Here is a 21971-nt window from a genome sequence, read left to right as displayed (position 1 = left end):
GCTACCCATTTCAGCCACAAGAGGGGGAACCACCTCACTAATTTATTATATAGGTATTTTTTTACTAGAGGAAGTTGGTAGTTTTCGAACTATTAACCGGAAATCGAGAAAACGGACTGTTAGAGACCTCACCATTTGCCTTCACCCCACTTGTCAGCGCTTTTGGTATGTTGTTCAGGACACCTTTCTTTACATCAAAATTACATAAATTATTTCCACTTTATATTTTCTTTTTTACCTGGATTACTAACTGAAAATAAGGAAACTTGTGATTTCAAATACATACTCGTCTGCATAGTTCTTGATAAATTTTTGCAAGGCTTCCTAAAAACGTCAACGCTAACTTCCTTTTTTCATTGAATAGAGAGCTCAATTCATGGTCACGTCCATCGAATCTAAACTCGTCGGCCGCGAAATCCAAAGAACTTTACCATAACGGTCAGTAGTTCATTAATTCTTAAATCCTTACAATTACATTTTGTTGATCCGTAAATGTAGATTAAGTAATGTTATAAATCAAGAGCTGTTAGTGGCCCCAGCTCCCAAAGACTATATGTATTCGCTTTTCCACACTAAAGCTAACTTTCATTGTGTTCTGATTTGAACTGATTTTCTTTAAACTAAATTGTTTTTGAAGTTGTTATACAGTTGTATGTGTTTTCTATTGATTTATTTTTACTATGGAAAATAAACTATTCTCAATCAAAGTCGCAAATTAAAACATGGTCCAAGTCCTTCTTTTGATATATGGTCTTGAATATTTTATGGATTTGAATGAATTTGCGAATATACTATAATTTTAACTTACGTAGATGAGCCACATTGTACGTAACTCATTCAAGAGAAAGATTTGATTTTCGCCCTTAAATCAATGGGATAAGCTTTTAATTCCATTAAGACAAAAACTAGTGCATGCGAATAATCCCTCTTCAACGCACACTAACACCAGATCATGCCGAGATTGGTAATGAATTATTTAACAATTAATAGAAAGCAAAACTTTGAATAATGTTACGTATGTTGGATAATTCGACTCTTTAAGCAGAAACTTCTATAAAAAGGGTTTCGTTCCGATATTGTCGGTCATTTGAACTCTCCGAGTGTTCGACTAAACGACACCATTACTATTTGTTTAGTCTTAGCAGTGGTAGTGTTCTAATTGTATACATTATATACATCTATAAATTAGAGTTTAGTGACTAGGAAGAGTTCATGGATCCACTTTGGAATTCATCATTTTTCAGACCAGAGGCACGGTAACTTGTGAATTCTAAAAAAAATGGTATAAAAAGTTACGTGGAACCTATACAACAGGACTTCGCCTGAAACTCGACTGTTAGGATGGAACGTCCCGCCAAACGATCTAAGATATATCCACGAACATTGGCTTGTATACCCAGAACCACCAGCTTCCATGCACTATTTGTTGGCAATAGTCTACATGTTTTTCTTTTTCGCATCCATGATTGGTAATGGACTTGTGATATGGGTCTTTCTAAGGTAACAATACTTTATCTCAATAATTCCCTTAACTTGTTGCTGATAATTAAATCTTCCATTTAACTGTGTTTGCCCCAATTCTGAAATTGATTGCAGTGCGAAATCACTACGGACACCATCCAATGTTTTCGTTGTTAATTTGGCCATTTGTGACTTCTTGATGATGATAAAAGCGCCAATTTTTATATACAACTCATTCCGGAAGGGTTTTGCTCTGGGACCCGGAGGATGTCAGGTATTCGCTTTTATTGGAGCCATGTCAGGAATTGGAGCAGGAATGACAAATGCATTTATTGCAAGTGATCGATACAATGTGATTGCACGACCGCTGGAGGGAAAGCTAAGTCATACCAAGGCTTTTTTGATGGTGATGCTAATTTGGCTTTATGCTACACCGTGGGCTGTTCTACCGCTAGTGGAGTTTTGGGGAAGATTCGTACCAGGTAGGTGATTTTTACTATTATTACATAACATATATAGGCAAACTCAAGTTTACCTTTTTGTGGACTATAGGGCATCGACGCAATCTCTTTTTTGAAACAAAATTGTATTCAAATCAGTTTGGTTGCCCTTACCTTCTACCGGAGAGTCATGTGCAACTTTTGCTCACAAAAACAACCTCCTTTCGCTCCCTCCCTCTCCGCGTGACTGCCACATGGTATTATGTCGCAGGGATGAATTTACCTTGTGTTCGCAATAACGGTCGTATTCTTTTGCGTTCCTTTTTCTGACTGACTTTCTTATCTAAGTTTCTTATGGATAGTCGTTACCGACTTCAGCTCATATTCTCTCCAAATTTAACATTCGTTTTGAGATGTTAACTGCTTCCCGATTTTAGCTTCCAATTCGGCCATTTAGGCTACGAGTTTCAGGCCTTGAAATAAATGGCCCGCGTGCTCTGCGATGTTCGCCTTTTTGGACAATGTGCCGCTTGGCCCTGCCTAAATCGATAAGGGTATGCTCGATGACCTCCGTGTGGGCTCAAAAGCGTTGGATGGAAACCTATTTCCTTCTGGTGACACTCGATTTATCTCGAAATATCTGTGGATCCAGCAGTGGTTTTTTGACTCGTGTTACTTCTCCTGCCATTCAGTGATAGTTTCAATTCCTTCAAACCATCGTCGGTGGGCAGGAAATTTTCAATTAACATCATCACTGCTGTCACGCAGGCCACTTCGTTGGATATTGTTCGGTAACGCTTACATACTTGATCACAAGCTGGGAATGTGTTTGTGTTTCAACTTTAATGTGTAATAAATACCACTACCGCCTTATGCTCTGCAAGTGGTAGGCCAGAATTTAAGGTCATAAACTGATTCATTCGCGTAAATTTTGGATTTCCTACGAGTCCAATTTCGTTCAAGAAACCAATGGTGGCCACACCAACAAGAAGATTTAACGTGACTATTACGAATTGTAAAAGGACGCATGTTGTTCGATACGATTTCAATTCTTCATCTGCTGCACATCGATTAAGAAGTCGAAAATGATGCGCATCCGGTAATTCGCTTCACCTAATTTGATTAAGAACTTTAGTATTTAATAGTATAACCTTTAAATATGTTAGCTACCAGGTTAACTGGATCGGCTATAAACCCCGTTTTAAAAAAAAAAATCGGAAATGATTCTCAGAGAAACCACCCTTGTTTGCAGGTAATCTATTATCTATTATCCTCTTGAATAATTGGTTAGTATTATTTATTATCGCGTCATCAAATCTGGAAACATAGGTGAACGGCTATGTACTCAGCGCTGCAAGGAATCAACCCCATTAACGTTTGCGACCCTATAGAGGAGACTGTCGAGTCCGAGAACGATACCTTCTACGAGACGGTGGAACGAATCTTTGAAGTCTGCTTGGTATGATCTTAAAATCATACTTGAAGTTTTATAAGGCTGAAATGGCCAAGTGTTAATTGAACGCCCCCATCTCTCAGCCTTGATCAACCTCGGAATAAAAAAGGAGGGGGCCCTGTGCATGGTGCTCCGGGTTCTAATAACAACACCCCTCGAATCCAGTTTAACAATTAGGTGACAGTAAACACTGAAGCCATCCATAACAAAGTCCTTCATAAACCTGTCAGGAGGTGGATCCCGCAATAACAGCAGCTACCAGATGCGCTGAAAATGAAGCATGGACAAATGAACTTCACAGCTACCTGAAAAACTTTGTCATTGATATGAGTGCAACTATACTTGGCCCCAGTCGCAGAAAAAGTTGGAATTTCCGGTTCGATGACGAATGTAAGCTGGTATTACCCGGTATGCGGCGAAGAATACTGCAAACTGGAAAATGCATATGCAGAGACTTGCCACGAACTCGGTCGAATGGAAAAGCACCTTCACAGACGAAAAAGGAAGCCTGGCAAAACCAACGGGTATGTGAATTCGACAAGTACAGAGACCAATCGCAAAAGTTTTACAAACAAGTTAGCAGGGTGGAGCAATATACGCTGCTATATAAAGAGGGAAATCTAATTCCTGACGGTATTTTGGAGAGATATAAGTGAGTTAGAAGTCTCGCCAAAACAACGGACAAATGCTGTCATCACCAAGCATGGAGGGAATGGTCGGTGTAATTCATCATCATCAACGGCGCAACAACCGGTATCTGGTCCAGGCCTGCCTTAATAAGTAACCCCAGACACCTCGGTTTTGCGCCGACGTCCACCAACTCGATATTCCTAAAAGCTGTGTGGAGTCCTAGCCTACGCCATCGTTCCATCTCAGGCAGGGTCTTCTCTATCTTCTTTTTCTACTAAACTTTCCGAGCTGGATCATCCTCATCCATATGGATTAAGTGACCCGTCTACCGCAATCTGTTGAGCCGGATTTTATCCACAACCAGACGGTCGCGATGTCGCTCATAGATTTCGTCGTTATGTACGAATCGCCCATCCTCATGTAGGGGGCTAAACATTTTTCAAAGGATTCTTCTCTCGAACGTGGCCAAGAGTTCGCAATTTTGTTTGCTAAGAACCCAGGTTTCCAAGGAATACATAAGGACTGGCAAGATCATAGTTTTGTACAGTAAGATCTTTGATCCTATAATGAGACGTTTCGAGCGAAACAGTTTTTGTAAGCTGAAATAGGCTCTGTTTGCAGCCAACAAACGAGCATGGATTTCATCGCCATAGCTGTTATCGGTTGTGATTTTCGACCCTAGATAGGAGAAATTGTCAACGGTCTCAAAGTTGTATTCTCCTATCCTTATTCTTCTTCGTGTTTGACCAGTGCGGTTTGATGTTGTTGGTTGATTCGTCTTCGGTGCTGACGTTGCCACCATATATTTTGTCTTGCTTTCATTGATGTGCAGCCCAAGATCTCGCGCCGCCTGCTCGATCTGGATGAAGGCAGTTTGTATTTCTCGGGTGGTTCTTCCCATGATGTCGATATCGTCAGCATAGGCCAGTAGTTGGGTGGACTTGAAGAGGATCGTACCTCTTGCATTTACCTCAGCATCACGGATCACTTTCTCGAGGGCCAGGTTAAAGAGGACGCATGATAGGACATCCCCTTGTCTTAGACCGTTGTTGAAGGAAGAAGAAATTATTAGTAAGAAAATTGCGAACTTTTAGCTGCATTCGAATGGAAAGTTCTCCGAAGAATTTTAGGCTCCTTATAGGAGGATGGATAATTGTTTAGCTTATATAACGATGGTATACCGCGACCGTTTGGTTGTAGATAAAATCCAGTTGAATAGATTGCAATGGGGGAGTCACCTTATTCGTATGGATAAGGATAATCCAGCTCGGAAAGCCTATAAGGGCAATAGTTATGGCAGGAAAAGAAGAGATGTACACTATTTGGGATACTGGACGACTTCCACGCAAAACTGGTATGTTTCGAGTTCCTTATTAAGGAGGACCTAAACCGGACACCGGTTGCTGGAACTTTGATGGCGATTATTATTTAGAACTTATATCGGCCTGTAGGACGAAGGTTCAGTCAAGGGTTTGTTTGGTTTCTACTGGTTCTTCAACTGTGTGGGAAGTTCCGGTTTTTATTACGTGGGGTAAATACCTAGATAAACATATTTGGTGCTATTTTGATTTCTGCTTCTGCTTAGAGATGCTATCCAAGCCAAACACTTTGTTTTCGGATATTTTTCCGCATCTGCTAGAACCATTGCAATTTCGACCGGATCTGGAGTTTTCGAGCTGAATGTTGGAATAGAAAATTGGTTATTGAATTTCAGAAAGAGCTTATAGTTTTTATTCTGGGTCTTTTTCTCTACGAACCTGTTCGGAGGATCATTTTCCGCAGACCCTGAGTTTTCTTGGCGTGAAGGGCCTTAAGAAAATTAGATTTATTTTGCAACTTCGTAGGGACCCCATAATTGTCATCCTGGGTCCGAATTTTCTTTCCGCAACTCTGTCTATCTGTTTATATAATAATTGACATAGATTTCGGCGAACCTGGCTGAGCATGAAAAGTGAAAATAGTGGAGCATGAAAAGATGAAAATGGATCTTAAGTCTGTCACCAATCAAAAGAAAGATTATTCTTGTTACGAGCTAATTGCTAATACAAACATGGTCGTATGTTGTCTCAAGAATAATAATAATAAGCTTAACTGAGGAGATGAAAACATATTCCTCCATTCGTCTTGTCTACCCTATCTGGGCCAACCTTATCAATGAACACGGCCTTCTCTTTGTCGTACTGGAGTGTCCCCATATCCTAGCCTGGTGCTGAGCTTCGATTTTATCCACTTTTGCTCGGTATATTCAACGCCTGAAAGATCTCAAGCCAGCGTCAGGTTGAGCTAGTTAGAAAATTACACAAAATATTGACAATTCGCAAGGTGACACGCGAAATCTAGTGTTTCATTCTACAGTTGGCCTTATCAATTTCCAGGTAGAAGAACGTTTCACTATCGAGCGACGTTCATCTGAAATTTGGATAACATTCATCTAGGTAGGTTGATCGAAGCTTTTCTAAAAGGATTCACATATTTTCTAAAAAAGATCACATATTTCCGGGACAAAATTAAGAAAGTTAAAAAAAATTATTCTGAAAAAAAATGTGCACTAAAGTATTATAAATAACTGGGGTGAAAATTGTACGGAAAATTTGGAGTGAAAACTATACCGCTCCCTATTATCTAATTGTTTTATCCAAATTTATATTCTGAACCCAGGGAATCATCACTTTTCTCCACGTTTCTTTAAACAGGCTTTCAGGAGACTACTTTGAAGGGGATGAAGTTTTGTAATTTTTATTATTAAAAATAAATTTATTTCAAGAAAGACCCGAAATCAGGCTTGTATAATGAAACTGAAAGTGCAGAACAGAGGGGAAAATATTTTAGGTTTTCAATAAGGTATCTAGCCAGAGCCAATGAATATTGTGTTTTTTAATTCAGTATAATCAGGAAAGATAACTGTGAAGTGGTTTAATGGTGCTAGCCTCGCAAAGTGGTATTCATCCAATTTCCCGTACAACGTGAGCAATAAGTACCGGCTTCAGTAAACGGTAGTCTAATGTGATACTTTTAACACTTTATTCTTTTTAAAAGAAACTTGTACAGTAAAGGTACCTAGTACCGATAGCCCTGGTGCTTTAAGCTACCCGACACAAAATCACTTATGCTATTTAGTTTGGTTTATAGATATTATTTGCAAGTACTGGGGAGTGTTCCGGGATTTTAAAACAGAATTCAAAATGAACACCCCCCAATAGAAATTAGAACCGGGTCACAGGGAGAAACCTCCTCTTCCTAGCAGCACACCGTCCTTACAATCAATGTCAAACTAAACACAACAAATATGTAAGTAAAGAGGAAAAGACAGATATATGGTAGATAGGAACAACTTTTAAACATTGCACTTCCACGGCTTCTGGACTAGCCTTGACACCAATTCACATATAGGATTAGAAAATTTTTCGTTTACTGGGGTCGAAATATTAAATGCACTTATTAAAAGTGATAATATCAATAATACAGATTTCTATCGTAAATAACATTGGTGAGCACATATCGGTATTATCCTTACACTATGCGCCTAGAGAAAGGAATAAATAGACAAAAAGAGAAGGTTTAATTGAATGTTTACTAACATTGACTATATAAATTCCGTTCAAAAGATTTTGCTTTCACAACCAGCGAGGGTTACAAGTTGGAACTGAATTAGTTTCACTTTAATCTACCTAGGTTTTGATAAGTTAAAGCTTGTCCACGGAAAGAACCCATAGAAATGGAATTAATTCTTATTAAATCTGTATGCGGTCAGCGCTTGAATTGCGTGTCCGTTATTAGAACTGTGATATAATACTTCAATCACTGTTTCAATTTGCCCAATAAAGTGTGCTACTGTTTGGTCGGAATCCTGAAAATGCTTCTCATGCAGACTTTGCCTTAATGAACAGAAAATTAATCTCCTAATTCAATACGTACACACACTTGCCTCATCCATAACATGTTCAAACCGTCAGATTATTTGTTTTTGATTTAACCTTCTCAATAATCCTATAAATTAAGAAATTTCTAAAACCAGTTGCCAGTCTATACCGTCACCATTATCTGGCGAAGTAGTTAGTCAATTTCCGCTTTTAGAAACGAACCCTTGGTAATGGAAGTGCCTTATAATTTTTCGCTTCTGCAACCACGGCCATGGTACCCAGTTTAAATATCTTCGAGTTTTAAGTGAAAAGTAAAGTGTTCTATTGTTGATAGGAGAGCGGATGTGAAATTTCTGGGTTGGAACGTCCCACCGGAGGAACTTCCGAATATTCCCGAATATTGGCTAACACAAAAGGAACCGGAGCCTCACATGCACTATCTGCTGGCGGTTCTATACATAGGATTCATGTTTGCATCAGTTATCGGAAACGGTCTCGTCCTCTGGATATTTGCTGGGTTTGAAATCTCTTATGACGACCATGCTCATTGTGTCCTAGTATATCACGCAGGGATACGTTCTCAAATTTTGTTTTAAACAAATTACAACGATAATGTTATTTCCATCCCGGGAAAAAAGATATTTTTGTGTGATACGCTTGTGTACACCCTGTGAAATATTACTTCAGAACTTCTTCATATTCTCGAATATAATAATTTTTTTAATTTATAAATAGGGCCAAATCTCTTCGAACCCCATCGAATATTTTCGTCCTGAACTTGGCAATATGTGATTTTATAATGATGTGTAAAACACCGATTTTCATATACAACTCCTTCCATCGAGGATTTGCATTGGGAAAGTTTTGGTGTCAAGTTTTCGCATTTGTTGGATCCTTATCCGGAATAGGTGGCGGCATGACAAACGCTGTTATTGGGTACGATAGATATAATGTTATTGCTCGGCCAATGGACGGTCACCTTTCGTTTAAGAAAGCCATTTTCTTTGTTCTCCTAATATGGGCATATACTTTGCCATGGGCAATACTTCCACTTACGGAAACGTGGGGACGATTTGTACCAGGTAAGTGGAGAAAGAAATATTTTGTTTTAAATAAAAAACTTTTTTCTGTACGAAGTCTCTGTTTACTGCATCTTTTTTGGAGAAAGAACTCATAATTTGTCTTAACAACTAGCCAAAAAGAGGGTTGTTTACTTTACACATCACATCGATTATAAATTTAATGACGAGAACGTGAAAATTGTTTCTTATCAACCGTTTTACACTTTTAAAATGTGAGCCAGACAAACCCGATATATTTTTGGAGGGGAAGGGGGAACCCGGATTTTTCCCTAATATAAAAACGATCTACTCTTTGAAAGCCTGAATAATATCGTTCTAAATTGAGTTTAGGGGGATGGGTTAAAAAATCCCCCTCCCTCCATACCGATATCTACTCAAATAAAGTTAATAATAGTGCATTAACATATTTCTTTGGATATTGAGTGGAAACCAACATTGAGTTCATCCTAGAATCATGATCTTAGCTTTGTAATAATCAGTAATTATCAGTCTTCTTAAATACATTTAAGAAAGCAGCAAGCTGTCTTTTCCTTGGATCTGTAGTAACGCATTGAAAATGTGAACTAAATAAATGATCGCTGCGTACAGCTTTTTCATCATTCTTCCTATAATGAGGTCATATCCTGAGGCATTTTAGATCAACATGTTTTTTAATTGTGTCGATAATTTTTTTTCTTAAAAGGACTAAATTCCTCTGTTGTTCGAGGAGTAGCTCTTGTAAACATGATCAGATCATGAAAGCGCTAGTATTCGCTATCCATATTTTAGGTAATGCGGTGATGTTAGATAATCAGGTGATGTTGTGAAATACGGTGATGTTAGATAATCGTGATGTTAAATAAAGCGGTGATGTTATATTATTTTGATCGCGCTCGGTGATAGTAATGTGATATAACACTTTAAGATGACATAACTTTTGTAATTTTACATGCATCTTCTATCCAACTCTAGTAGGAGCTGCTTTTGGATTCCGTTGAGTGATTCAAACGCTTGTTTTGTCTGCGAAAATCAAAACCTTTTCAAAGGTCTCAACCACCTTGGGTTCAGTTTTGAGGTTTCTTTCAGCATTCAAATATGAGTAAGAACTGTGTATAGCAGAATGGATTTCTCCACTTCTGCGATAAGCAGCCTGTGTGCCAGCCTAATGTTTTACAATTGGCCACTAATATTACCATATTGGCAGACCCACGACCATTGCGATCGCATCAACCGCAGAACGCTCTAATAGAACATTGGCTATGTCGATGAACGGGAACAACCAGTTTGGGAACGTCTTATTGAATGGTGAACTAAGGTCGATCCTCCAGCTGCAGTTATTTGAAACAAGAGCCTCCGGTACGTGCTTTCAGATGATTTCAGTTCCCGCATCATGTTTATTACAATTCTGTAGGCGGTAAGACGTAGCTACATAACCAGGAATGTTTTTCTCTCATATGTTCCGGTGGACCAGTCAACTATTCTATTTTTTTACTTCTTACTAGGACGCCTTCTATTATTGCTGCGGCTCCAATATCAGAACATGTCGGAATACCGGAAGCTAACGCTTCGGGTATAAAAGTTTTGTGTTCATCTTATGTGAGACACTTTCTACGCACATTTTTCCATTCGTATATGGCTAAAAATCCAAAATATGTATTCCTTCATATTTTTTTTTTTTCAAACTACAAGAACGGGATGTATTTTGAAGCCTAGATTTCGTTTAGGTACACCACTGTGATTTTTTCCAGATTTTTCGTTTGGATGGGTTCTGAGAACGAGACCTGTTACACTTTTTGGTTATCATAGCCTTCACTCTCCTACTTTTCACCCAAGATCAAATATGGGGCCAGTTTTGAAAAGTACCAGCCCCTGATGAGATTTCGTGACCAATTTGCCACTTCAAATGAGTCCCCGTGTAGATTCGGGTCTGATCGCCCTGATTAGGCCTTTGGAACATTCGCCTACTGCTTCACGGCCGGCAAGCCAAAGTGAGTACAGCGTCTCCCGTTACCACCACTATGGAGGTTCTCCTCGGTCACTTGATTTTGATTTGGCCGACAGAGTTGCCGGCCCGTCTTCCTCACCGCCACCTCTGAGCACCGGGTATGATAGACAGACAGACAGACATCAACTCGATTCTAATGATGATTTCACACACCTACTCAACCGCCAGACCATCCTTCCCGCCAATGAGGTATTGACACCTAATCTAATATTCTACTCCAGATGGTAAACACGCATCCAATGCTGTTTAATACGATTTCCAGTTGTGCACATGTTTCTAGTAGAATTTGACAGTTAACGCACTTCATTCGGCTTCAAGTCTCTCTCATTGATTTGTAATGTTTAACACCTAAATCGAAGGTGCTACTTTTGCATTAGGAGCGTAGGATTGTTGTAGTTGTAGGTAAAGATGGGCGAGTCATGAGTGAGTTGACTCAATTGTGCTACTCAATCCGTCGATGTGAGTCGACTCAGCACAAAAGAGGCAAGCCGATTCAGAATAGTCGTCAACATCGACGTTAAGTTACGAAGACTCGAATGAAACAACTTAAATTTCGGAATTGACTCTGGAGTTGGATCAGGTGATTGTATGTTGGTAGAATTGGGAAATATTACTCTAGAAATTGAGGAATACCCTCTTTGAATTTATGACGTGAATTAGAGCTAAATGTTGACTTGAGTAGTGTGTTTATTGGGGCAGAGATAGGAATTTGTTAACTTGCATATAACCCCAGCGCACCCGGACAATAGTATATTTATTCAAAGAATAAATGTGTTTTCCATGACTTTTTTCTAATTTCTGAATGTCAAATACCAGGAAACAGAAATCACAATATATTAAGGAAATTATTTATTATGAACTTAATTTAGATTTGTTTTATTGTTTTAAGCTGTTTTTTTTTTTAATTTTTCGATACGAAATTTCCCTTACAGTGCTCAGCTAAGTGAGTGAGTCGAATAACCAAAAAACTCACATTTCCGATCACTAGTTGTAGGCCTGTAGGCGTCGCTGATAATCGTATCAGCCCGAAAAGTGCTACAAAAATGTCGGTATTGTGCAATGCGCTTTTCGTCAAAACCGCGTTCCTAATATCTGACATACATTTCCGATCTATCCTTGATTAGGTGGCCCTTTTCTCGGCACTTTCCCCACTATTTTCGCGATTTATCATGCATGCTGCCGGAAAGTAGAGATAATCAAAATGTCTTCAGTTATAAGTGATCCCAGAATTTTCATATGATCCAACCTATTTTTGCCTGATCCGCGATAATCAATTAAACCATTGCTTTTTCACGAGAACTAACTTCTCTAAATCCTTGCGTGGTTTGCGGTTCTAACCTCAGGTTGTTTTTCATCACCTTTTTCACCTTGAAGCGAAAACTTTCCAGCTAGATCTAGTTAATTCCAACCTCAGATTTCTTTTCTGTGTTAACTTAATGAAATTTGTGAAAATAACGATCCTTTCTACAAAGTCAACGGTGAAGTATTGTGAAAAGGACTCATTTGAGGAAAGAATATCTGCGGGTATACGTATAGTATAAATTACCCTTCAAAACGCGCACTTTTAATAACATCCTATTTTTTCTCAGTAGCATCAAGAAATTCGTCAAAATTAACTGCTCCTTTGCTTCCGTTGTTTGTACTTCTTCACTGTTTTCTATCTCGCCGGCTTCTATTTAAAGACAATATATATTCTTCGGCTTCCACTTGCGATCCTTCTGCAGATTCTCGAAAATTGTGTAGGTAGCTATCTACCAATTCACTTTAAGGTACAACTCTCCCACCTTCATTGCCAACTCGCGAAATGTTCCTTTAGGTAGTTCCTTTTCGAAGATGTCAGCTTCACTAATATACTAGAATAAGCAGGTCGATTTTGTCCATCCACTGCTCATTAAAGTCGACTTGTTGAACGCACCAAACAAAAGCACTGAACTTATATGCAACTGAAAATTTCGAATTAATCGCCATAGATTTGAGATGCATTGAGAGCGACAGCAGGGGGCTAATGTGTTGGACGTTCCATTAAGGTTCGTTAATAAAAGAGCCTTATTAGACGGAGTTTATTAGGACCAATCGTGGTGTTTTGTTTCCATTGCGCGAATCTAAATACAACGATCGAAATTTTGAAAAGTAAAATTGCTATTTTTATCGCATCTTCGCAAGTTTCACAAGTTTACTGGAAAATAAAACTCCAGAAAACCGGTAACTGCTAAAGATCAAATCTCAATAATTAAAGTTTTCCTGGATCTTTTTTAGAAAAAGAAACTGGAAATCGTGGATTTGAACTATCTGCGCTTATCGAATGTACGAATTTTTAGTCCAAGTCGGTACAACTGTCTTTAGTTATGACGCCAGGTTTATGTAGTGTGTCAGCGAGTGTGTTTACAATACTCGATCAAATTAGTCAGCAGTAAGAAATCATGATTTTTTGTTGCGAAGACACGTACTGTCCAATAGAGTCGGTGGGGTGGAAATCATTCGCGAATTTAGCACCAAATTCGCATTAGAATATCAACACATATGTATAAACCGTGCGAACACTGTAATTATCGCAAACAACCCAACAAAGTCGTCAAACGGATAAATTCGTTTGAGGCACAGACATTCTAGGGAAATGCAGCAAATGAGCTTACAGGAGCAGCGAGAATGAACTTTGCAAAAAGTCTAGAATTGGAATAATGCCACCAAAAAAAACTCCAGTTGTTCACTATGACTTAAGATGTATAATTTTTATTACTTTATAATCGTTCACAAAACATTGTTACAATAAGGGTGAATACAATAGATTTTGGATCGTATGTTACAACAGCCTAACGAAGTCAATCCGGAGCTTGCAATTCTTTATCCTATTCAAATATTTTTTACTTAACTCATTATGTTTCTTCAGAACAACTCTTCGTATAAATGTTCCTCATACAGTGGTCTTCAATTCGATTAAAACAAAGGAAAAACAAAACAAAAATTAATAATTATTACTACAATTAAATGAACTTTAGATGCCAGTCGAGGAGGGGAAGAGTACAAACGTGAAAGAAACTTCTGAAATGGCGACAATGGGGATGGTCTCAATGTTAATTAAGTCTATGAGATTGAATGAATGTCCAATATCGACTCTAAATTATGTATGGTTACCGTTGGGTGATTTTCTTTGTATATGAAAGCATTTTTAAACTTAAACGACGGAAATTGTTACATTGATTCCCAGGTTCCCGTTGTCGGCAAATAGCTGGGCGATAGCTGTGTCGAAGACCAGACAATCTGAGTTAAGGATTGCGCTCGCTACACCTTCGTGGATAGATCGCGGCATTGCTTCCCATGTCAGTCGTCGCCGGTTCCCATTCAGCTCCAGGCGATACGCAAAGTTCTCGGCCTCCTTCCGCGAACCAATCAACTGAACTATTGCGAAAAACTGCTGGTGACCATCGAATTTCTCCTGTTTCTCCAGTACGAGCATGAAGTGGTGACCGAAGCAGGACTGCATCATAACCCAGTCCACGGCGCCGGGCAAGTTTATATCTGTAGCGAGGAACACAATGTCTTCACCTTGCAACGTTGTTATGCTCTTGTGAGACATCATCAGATGTGGCATTACAAGCTCCAGGGGTCCTTGCCATTTGCAAGATGCTCCCGGGCACGGACAGAGGTACGGGCGGAATTCGCATGTCTCCTCGTGCTCGGTCTTCTCTGTGTAAATTAACGAAACGGTACAGCCATAACTCGAGTGCTTACATGGGAATTTCACATTGGAAGCCACTTTTTCCATGGCCAGATTTCGAATGTTGCCCAGCGATCCGCGACAAGTCGGGCAGCAGGTCAACTTCGAGCGGCATGACGAACATACTAGGTGGCCGCTCTGGCACTGTAGAATCGGCGGCAGGACATAATCAAAGCAAACGGGACACTCGAAAAGGGATGCCAAATCAGCTGGGATTCCGCCGTCGCCTCCGCCCGCTGACGAGAGCGATGAACTCGAAGAGGACGATGCGTTCGGCGCTTCGCGGCGTTTCGGATTGATTTTATTCGACATTATGCGGAGAACGTAACAAATTAATGTATGAATATGAATTAATCAGCTCGACAACATATGCGGCATACGAGGTGATCGCCCATATGAGGAAAGGTCATTGGATAAACGCACGACGAGCGCAGGGACGCAGCTACCGCGAGGACACGGGAAGGCCGTGGCTGGCGACTCGTATCGCTTTCGCACAACTTCCTCGCGAGCGCTCTCCTCCTTCGTTTTCTATCTACCTTGGCTAGTTCCGATATCGAAGCAGATTGCAACGCTTGGAAAACGCATACTCACACACACCCTGAGGAAAGTATCGAATCTATTGTACTCCGCTCGCCACAAAACAACTCGATTGCGACAGCCCAGTTATAAATTTTTAACTTTCGCACAACCGTAATCGTCCACCCGCTAGTTACTACCCCTTCAATCAATCCGCACTAATTAATCTAATCACACAAAACGCTAGCAATCAATCCGATTAATCAATTTTACTATAAAACTAAGCTGCGACTATGTCCAGTCTTTTCCCATGCGACGAAGTGCATTTATCCACCATTCACACGACAAACGTCAAAAAAGCAAAGCAAGCAAGCACTCTTGTCCAGCAACAAAGCTGCAAACACACGGCTGAATTAAAATGACAGAATCAATCCTACTGCACTGCAACCTGCAACCGAGTGTTTTTATCACGCTCGCTCATATGTAGCGGTCGATATTTTGTTGCGTGTGGTGATTCAGATGAATGTTGATGTTGCTCGACTGTGTGGGTCGAAAAAATGTTGCGCTGAATTATTTCCTCAGGGCGGGGAAACCGTAAACATAGCGGAAGACGTATGTGGAATGTAAATTTAATTACGGACTATTCCTAGGGTGGGATTTGAATCAGCAAAATTCATTTAAAGAATTAATAGTCTGTAATGGAATCGGAAGACTATCATTGATTATTGATTTCCACGGGTAGCAGATGCTTTTTACGTATTCTTCAATAACTTATCGTAGCCTGGTACTCATATGTACTACTGGAATTTGAATGTCAGATCCGAAACGAAGCAGATAACTCATCATATGAACAAATATCATAGTACCATCAATAAAATGTAGCCTTCATGGATTCTATTTTGAGCTTCAACGATCGCACGTGCCTTGATTGATAGCTAGGGCTACCTCTGGAATGTCCTTGCGGATAAGACACCCAAAGTCCATCGCATTACATTCAGAAACCTTTACGAAAATCAACAAAGGAAATGCATCGGGAATGCCAGTAACCATCAATTTATTTATATCCAATTATATTAAAATAAAACGAGTGGTTTTAATAATAATAATCGATAGCGCAACAATTTATATTGAATCAGGGTTTTGAAGTGTGTTAGAGCACTTCATTCAAGACCTTAACGGTATACTACAGTACACTGTAGGAGGTAATGTGGTCAGCATTGCGCTCGCCCGAAATTATTACCTTGATTTGACTCAGCTGAGTCGACTGGTATCCAACATCCAGTCACGATAACAAATCCCTCTCCCACCAGTGAGATTTGAATCGCGACTTTCCGCTACGGCAGCAAAGCGCTCTAACCACTTGAACCATCCGGATACTGTGCCCAGAATTTTTTTATTTCTCTTATTTGTATAAAGATGTTAAAAGTACTTGAGGTGCAAACCAGCCTGTACTCTGCGCTTTTTGGAGCTTCTTCGTTGATTTGAGGGGCAATTGATGTACGGCAATCATTAAGCATTTCCTCCAGTACTCTAAAAGAAAAGTCTGCTCATATATTTAATTTGAACATGAAGTTTTACAAATGGACGTACGGTAAAGTGTGCAGAACCAAATTATTCCTGTTCATCAAATACTCCACATTCCTGGTAGTCACAAGAGACACCCTTTTATGTACTATTGCGTTTCCTTGTTATCGTAACCTTTTAGGTTGACGAAACTATTACATAGAGTGAAAAGTCGGCGAAATCACTTTTTTTGAAAAAATTGTATTTACTGTTCACCGAGGTCCCCTTCAAGAGCAATATATTTTTTAGTGTTATTCAAAACCTTTCATAATTTCAGATTTGTTGAGCGCCTTAAAATAAGCCTCTGGTTCCTGTTTGATCTCCTCATTTGAGAAAAACCTCTTGCCCCGTGAGTTCCTCTTCAAATTCGGGAGCATAAATTAATCGCTCGCTGCCATGTATGAAAAGTATGGGGGTTATTGTTATTCCGCATCAAGCATCAATGTATATTACTTTGCAGTTAATTACCAAACGCGCTCAATACAAATAGCTGTCAAATCAAAACTAACCTATGAAAAGTCAATCCAGAACGTTAATAGCGATAGTTACGCCAACATTCCTAGGGACCGCCATCTGGCTGTGAGTGTAGGCGCTTATAAATTCACCAATGTATATATAACCAATGACGGTTTCTTTCTGGTCAATGTCGGAACATCCAACAGACTCTTCTCAGTTCATTGATGGATAATACAATAATTCAATTAAAAATTAGACCTTAAAGCGTATTAGAACACTTTATTTCAAGAAGCACAACATTGCACTAGAAGGTAATGCAGTCAGTACTCCGCTTGCCCTGAATTTTTACTTGATTTGACTTATTCACGGCTTCGGCAACAGATATCGAACATCGGGGATTTAACCGCGGCCTTCCGTTACGGCAGTTTAGTCATTAGAAGAAGACGAAGACGGCTTACGGTTTCGTAATAAGGCAGAGGCAACTCATCAGACGCTCGCTCAGCTTTGGCCTGGGAGCAGCGGGACCTTAACAGTTCGCATGAGTTGTACGCTGCTTTTTATAATTCGCAAAACACACCATGGGTGCGAGTTACATCCAACGTTAATCCTTAAACAAAAATAGACAGCTTAATGCTCTAACTACTAAGCCACCCCGACGCTCTTTTCAGCATCGAATCGCCTTTCTCTCTTAATTTATTGGTGTTCGTAATATAGTTGATATGATTTTGTTGAGAACTGTAAAATTGTTCGGTTATGTATTGAAAACAAAATACCTTATCTTTCACTACCATATTCGTTGGCGGAATATTGAACCACATTTTACACTTTTTGGGAAAATGATACTACAACATCACCTACATCTCGCGTTGGTTGAGGTTTAAGATTACTTCATTTAACTCGAGGAATACCTGTTTAGTGGCTAGTATTGAACAGGCATCTTTCATTTAAGTAAATTTTGAAAAGGAGACCGATTTTGGATCACCGTACTAGTAGTGGTTCGTTGCTCCAAAGCAAGGGGGAGGCAGAATCTGAGAAGGTTCCTCTGCTTTGGACGAAACAGAAGCGAAATTTTTCAAGACCATGGAGTTGATACTTTCTCTCCCCTCTATTTGGGAGATTATTGCATCCATATAGTTTCCGTATTGATTTATAAGTTGTCATTACATAATAATCGTACAGTTAATAAATATTTCTCCATTTCAGAGGGTTACCTGACATCATGCACTTTCGACTACTTAACCGACAACTTCGACACAAAGCTGTTCGTAGGATCGATTTTCACCTGCAGCTACGTTATCCCGATGATTATGATCATCTATTTCTACAGTCAGATCGTGAGCCACGTCTTTAGTCATGAAAAGGCACTCCGCGAACAGGCCAAAAAGATGAATGTAGAGTCACTGCGCTCAAACCAGGACAAAAATAAACAATCTGCTGAAATACGGATAGCAAAAGCTGCTATAACTATTTGCTTTTTGTTCGTCGCTTCGTGGACTCCTTATGGCGTGATGTCCTTAATTGGGGCATTCGGAGATCGAAATCTTCTTACACCCGGAGTCACAATGATTCCAGCTTGCACATGCAAACTAGTGGCCTGTATAGATCCTTACGTGTACGCGATAAGCCATCCGAAATACCGAATTGAATTGCAAAAGAGATTACCATGGCTGGCCATCAATGAGAAAGAACCCGAGACCGCGTCCACCAATACAGCAACCACCGCTGAAAACAATACAACGGCAGCGTAAAGTGTTGACTAAATTTAGGTTGTAAAAGTTATCTTTTATCTAATTGAATAATACAATTTAGTATAAACAAATTAGTTTGTAAAATGATACGGAAGGAAACAACGACGACATTTGCTTTGACAACGGAATATGATATACTACAAATCTCACACAAACGACAAATTCAAATTTTTTGTATTATTTTGTAGCCTTTTTATTTGAGCGAATAAAGTTCTAGTCATTATTGCAACAATTTAATCTGGAATTTTTTATTCACTTTCCTAGGTATTCGAGGTAATAACATATACTGAAGTCCCCAGCTTTGTTGTTGTCAAAGATTTCTTCCTTTCAGAGTGTTGTCTAGTGACTATTATCAATCCTAGCTGAAGTGTGCTAGCATCTAATTTCTGATTTCCATTAAATGCACCAATAAAACCTGGTGTTCTTTAATTGGAAAATTCCACAGGTGCAACAGCAATACTGTTTAGTTTCAGCTTAATAATATCTTGTGAACGATGCTTCCTTGTATATTCAGGGGACGCCTGAAAATAGAGCAAACTTTCGAAATTATTTCTACAAAAACTAAACAACCAATTGACTTTCGGCAAAAAGACATTTATTGTAAAAGTAGTAAGTAGTACTCGTAAATTTTACCAAAACTTTGTTCATCTTCTTGACACTAACACCGTCACCAAGGCAGTCAACCATTCAAACTCCCCTAACAGGTTTGCCAGTCGTGAACACCGACTGCGCGAGATAATATGTGGAACCGAACGGCAAGTGTTAGAGCTAACCCGAATGCTAGCAGTTTGGCGAGATGATGGCCGAGTTTCTTGGTCCTCAAATATTACTTCCCTGTCAGGACACAGAGATTTTATCACGCACCTTGGCTCAATAGTAAAAAAAAACAAAATCCACCCGCGGTATATTCGTATACAGCTGCTACGCCCCACCAAGCCTCACATTGCCTGAGTTTGAAGACCTGTTAGACGATCTTGTTCACGACGCAAGGGGACGAGGTCCAAAGATGATAGCCGGTGACTTTAATGCATGGGCTATCGAGTGGGGCAGCAAAGAGACTAATGCAAGGGGGCGGTGCTTATTAGATGGATTCGCCCAGTTGGATGTCGTGCTGGCCAACGAAGGCGATGTAAACGCTTATCAGAAAGGGGGAACTGGTTCAATTGTGGATTTGACTTTTGTCAGCCCTGCGCTAGCACGTGACATGTCTTGGCAAGCTAGCGAGGACTTCACGTACAGCGATCACCAGGCAATCACCTTTGAACTAAGGACGGAACGACAAGGCAGGAGACCCGCATCCCTAATACCGAAAACCAAAAGAACACCAGGATGGTCTGCAAAAGCGATGGATGAGCGAACATTCATGGGAATGTGGCTAGACCTGCCTAGCAAAGCAAGCACCTCCACGGTTGGAGCTCTCCATGTTTCACAAAGCATCTCTAAAGCATGTGACGCGTCGATGCCTAAGAGATGCTCATTCCCTACTAGAAGACCCAATTATTGGTGGAATGGTGAACTTGCCAACCTTCGATCGATTTATCACAGAGCCAGACGAACGGTTCAGAGGGCAATAGAGGTCGGATCGATCAACGGCAAAAGGAGCATGCTTATAGGGAAGCTCGCAAGAATCTCAACCTCGCCATCCAGTGGAGTAAGAGGGAATATTGTAAGGAGCTCTGTTTGGAAGCGGACATAAATCCGTGGGGTAACGCCTATAAAATCGTAGCAGAGCGATTCAGATGCCGATGATCTCCGCAGATTACGTGCCCTATGCTCTTGTTGAAAATAATAGGGGTTATTTCCCCAGCAAGAGGGGATACTGAAACCATCCCCTGAATGTGACGCCGATTCCACCAGTCACCAGGGACGAGCTGCTGGAGATCTGCAGTCAAATAGGCTACAGCAAAGCCCCGGGTCTGGACGGCATACCAAATAAAGCCCTCAAACTTGCCGTCAATTGTAGACCGGATATGTTCGCGAAGCTGTTCGAAACGTGCATGTCGGAGGGCATCTTTCTTGCACCATGGAAGCGGCAGAAGCTGGTACTGCTGCCTAAGGCTGGCAAACCTCCAGGGGATCCGTCCTCCTATAGACACATATGTCTGCTAGATACTATGGACAAAATGTTGGAGCGGGTTATTTATAATAGATTACTCACAGTCGTCGAGAGCCAAGGGGGCCTTTCAGATAGGCAGTATGGGTTCCGTAAAACCAGATCAACCATTGATGCCATCAAAATGGTTACTGGTTTGGCCGGAAATGCAATTCACGGAAGGGGTTGTACCAGCAAATATTGTGTGGAATGTGATTCAACTCGGCCAATTGGAACCTTATACGAAAGTCTCTGCCGACGATTGGTCTTCCCACCTACCTGGCCGCTATTATCGATGGCTACTTGCAAGAGCGAAAACTCTAGTATAATACCGATGATGGACCCAAGGAGTACGTTGTCTCCGCGGGTGTCCCACAGGACTCTGTACTGGGCCCACTACTGTGAAACATCATGTATAATGATGTACTTAACCCTCCGGTTCCGGAGGAGGCCACGATGGTGGCACTGGCTATGGTCGCAAAGCATCTCGAGGATGCTGAGTTGTACTCAAGCGAAGCAATCAGTCTTGTTAAGGCTTGGAGAGTGCTGGACGGGCATTATTAGATATTCTAGTAGTTTGCATCCCAGCGTATTGATAATTAAACTTCCCCAACAAATATGATTGTCGTTAATATCATCTCTTTATTTACTCTCCTATTTATTTGCATTTGAGCTCGACGTCGAACCCTTAAAAATATAGAAAGAAATTCCTAAACCTAACTTACCTGCAATGCAACGTTTTAAGTAGCTGTATTTTCCAGTCTACACTTATCTTATACTAATTAACTTAACTCCAAAAATAAAAAGTCAAAAGTAGGTAAATGTACATATCTATGTATATATCTCTTCAATGCCACATATTGCCTATACCATACATTTACTAAACGTTCAAATTTTCCTTAATTTAGTCGTCTTACAGTTGTCACAAAAAATATTATTTACTAAGAATAAATTTGTTGGTCTTTTAGACA

The 21971-nt window shown here is 40.1% G+C and overlaps 2 protein-coding genes across 5 annotated transcripts; one reads left to right on the top strand and one right to left on the bottom strand.

The window, feature by feature from the left end:
* Positions 1-1089: 1089 nt before the first annotated feature.
* Positions 1090-19145, top strand: LOC119648800 (opsin Rh4-like). Of its 4 annotated transcripts, none has more exons than XM_038050646.1 (4): positions 1090-1256; positions 1315-1500; positions 1597-1943; positions 18364-19145. In XM_038050646.1, exons 1-4 carry the CDS (start codon positions 1213-1215, stop codon positions 18906-18908), a joined length of 1122 nt encoding a protein of 373 aa, XP_037906574.1. In that variant the 5' UTR covers positions 1090-1212; the 3' UTR covers positions 18909-19145. The 4 variants fall into 4 exon arrangements, with proteins under 4 accessions (XP_037906574.1, XP_037906577.1, XP_037906576.1 ...); XM_038050649.1 differs by lacking the exon at positions 1597-1943 and adding an exon at positions 8580-8926 and having other exon boundaries at positions 1092-1256; XM_038050648.1 differs by having other exon boundaries at positions 1118-1251.
* LOC119648801 (E3 ubiquitin-protein ligase sina) lies at positions 13614-15581 on the bottom strand. The gene has a single exon (XM_038050650.1). The coding sequence runs from the start codon at positions 14935-14937 to the stop codon at positions 14083-14085; it is 855 nt and encodes a 284-aa protein (XP_037906578.1). The 5' UTR covers positions 14938-15581; the 3' UTR covers positions 13614-14082.
* Positions 19146-21971: the final 2826 nt, after the last annotated feature.

The sequence above is a fragment of the Hermetia illucens genome, chromosome 2, assembly GCF_905115235.1.
Source record: "Hermetia illucens chromosome 2, iHerIll2.2.curated.20191125, whole genome shotgun sequence".
NCBI lineage: Eukaryota > Metazoa > Arthropoda > Insecta > Diptera > Stratiomyidae > Hermetia > Hermetia illucens.
This window is presented reverse-complemented; position numbering and strand designations above follow the sequence as displayed.

Coding starts and splice junctions, on each gene's coding strand:
- LOC119648800 (XM_038050646.1), top strand. CDS start 1,213: ATGGATCCACTTTGGAATTCATCATTTTTCAGACCAGAGGCACG. Junction 1,257..1,314: donor TTTTTCAGACCAGAGGCACG/GTAACTTGTGAA, acceptor CCTATACAACAG/GACTTCGCCTGAAACTCGAC. Junction 1,944..18,363: donor TTGGGGAAGATTCGTACCAG/GTAGGTGATTTT, acceptor TCTCCATTTCAG/AGGGTTACCTGACATCATGC.
- LOC119648801 (XM_038050650.1), bottom strand. CDS start 14,937: ATGTCGAATAAAATCAATCCGAAACGCCGCGAAGCGCCGAACGCATCG.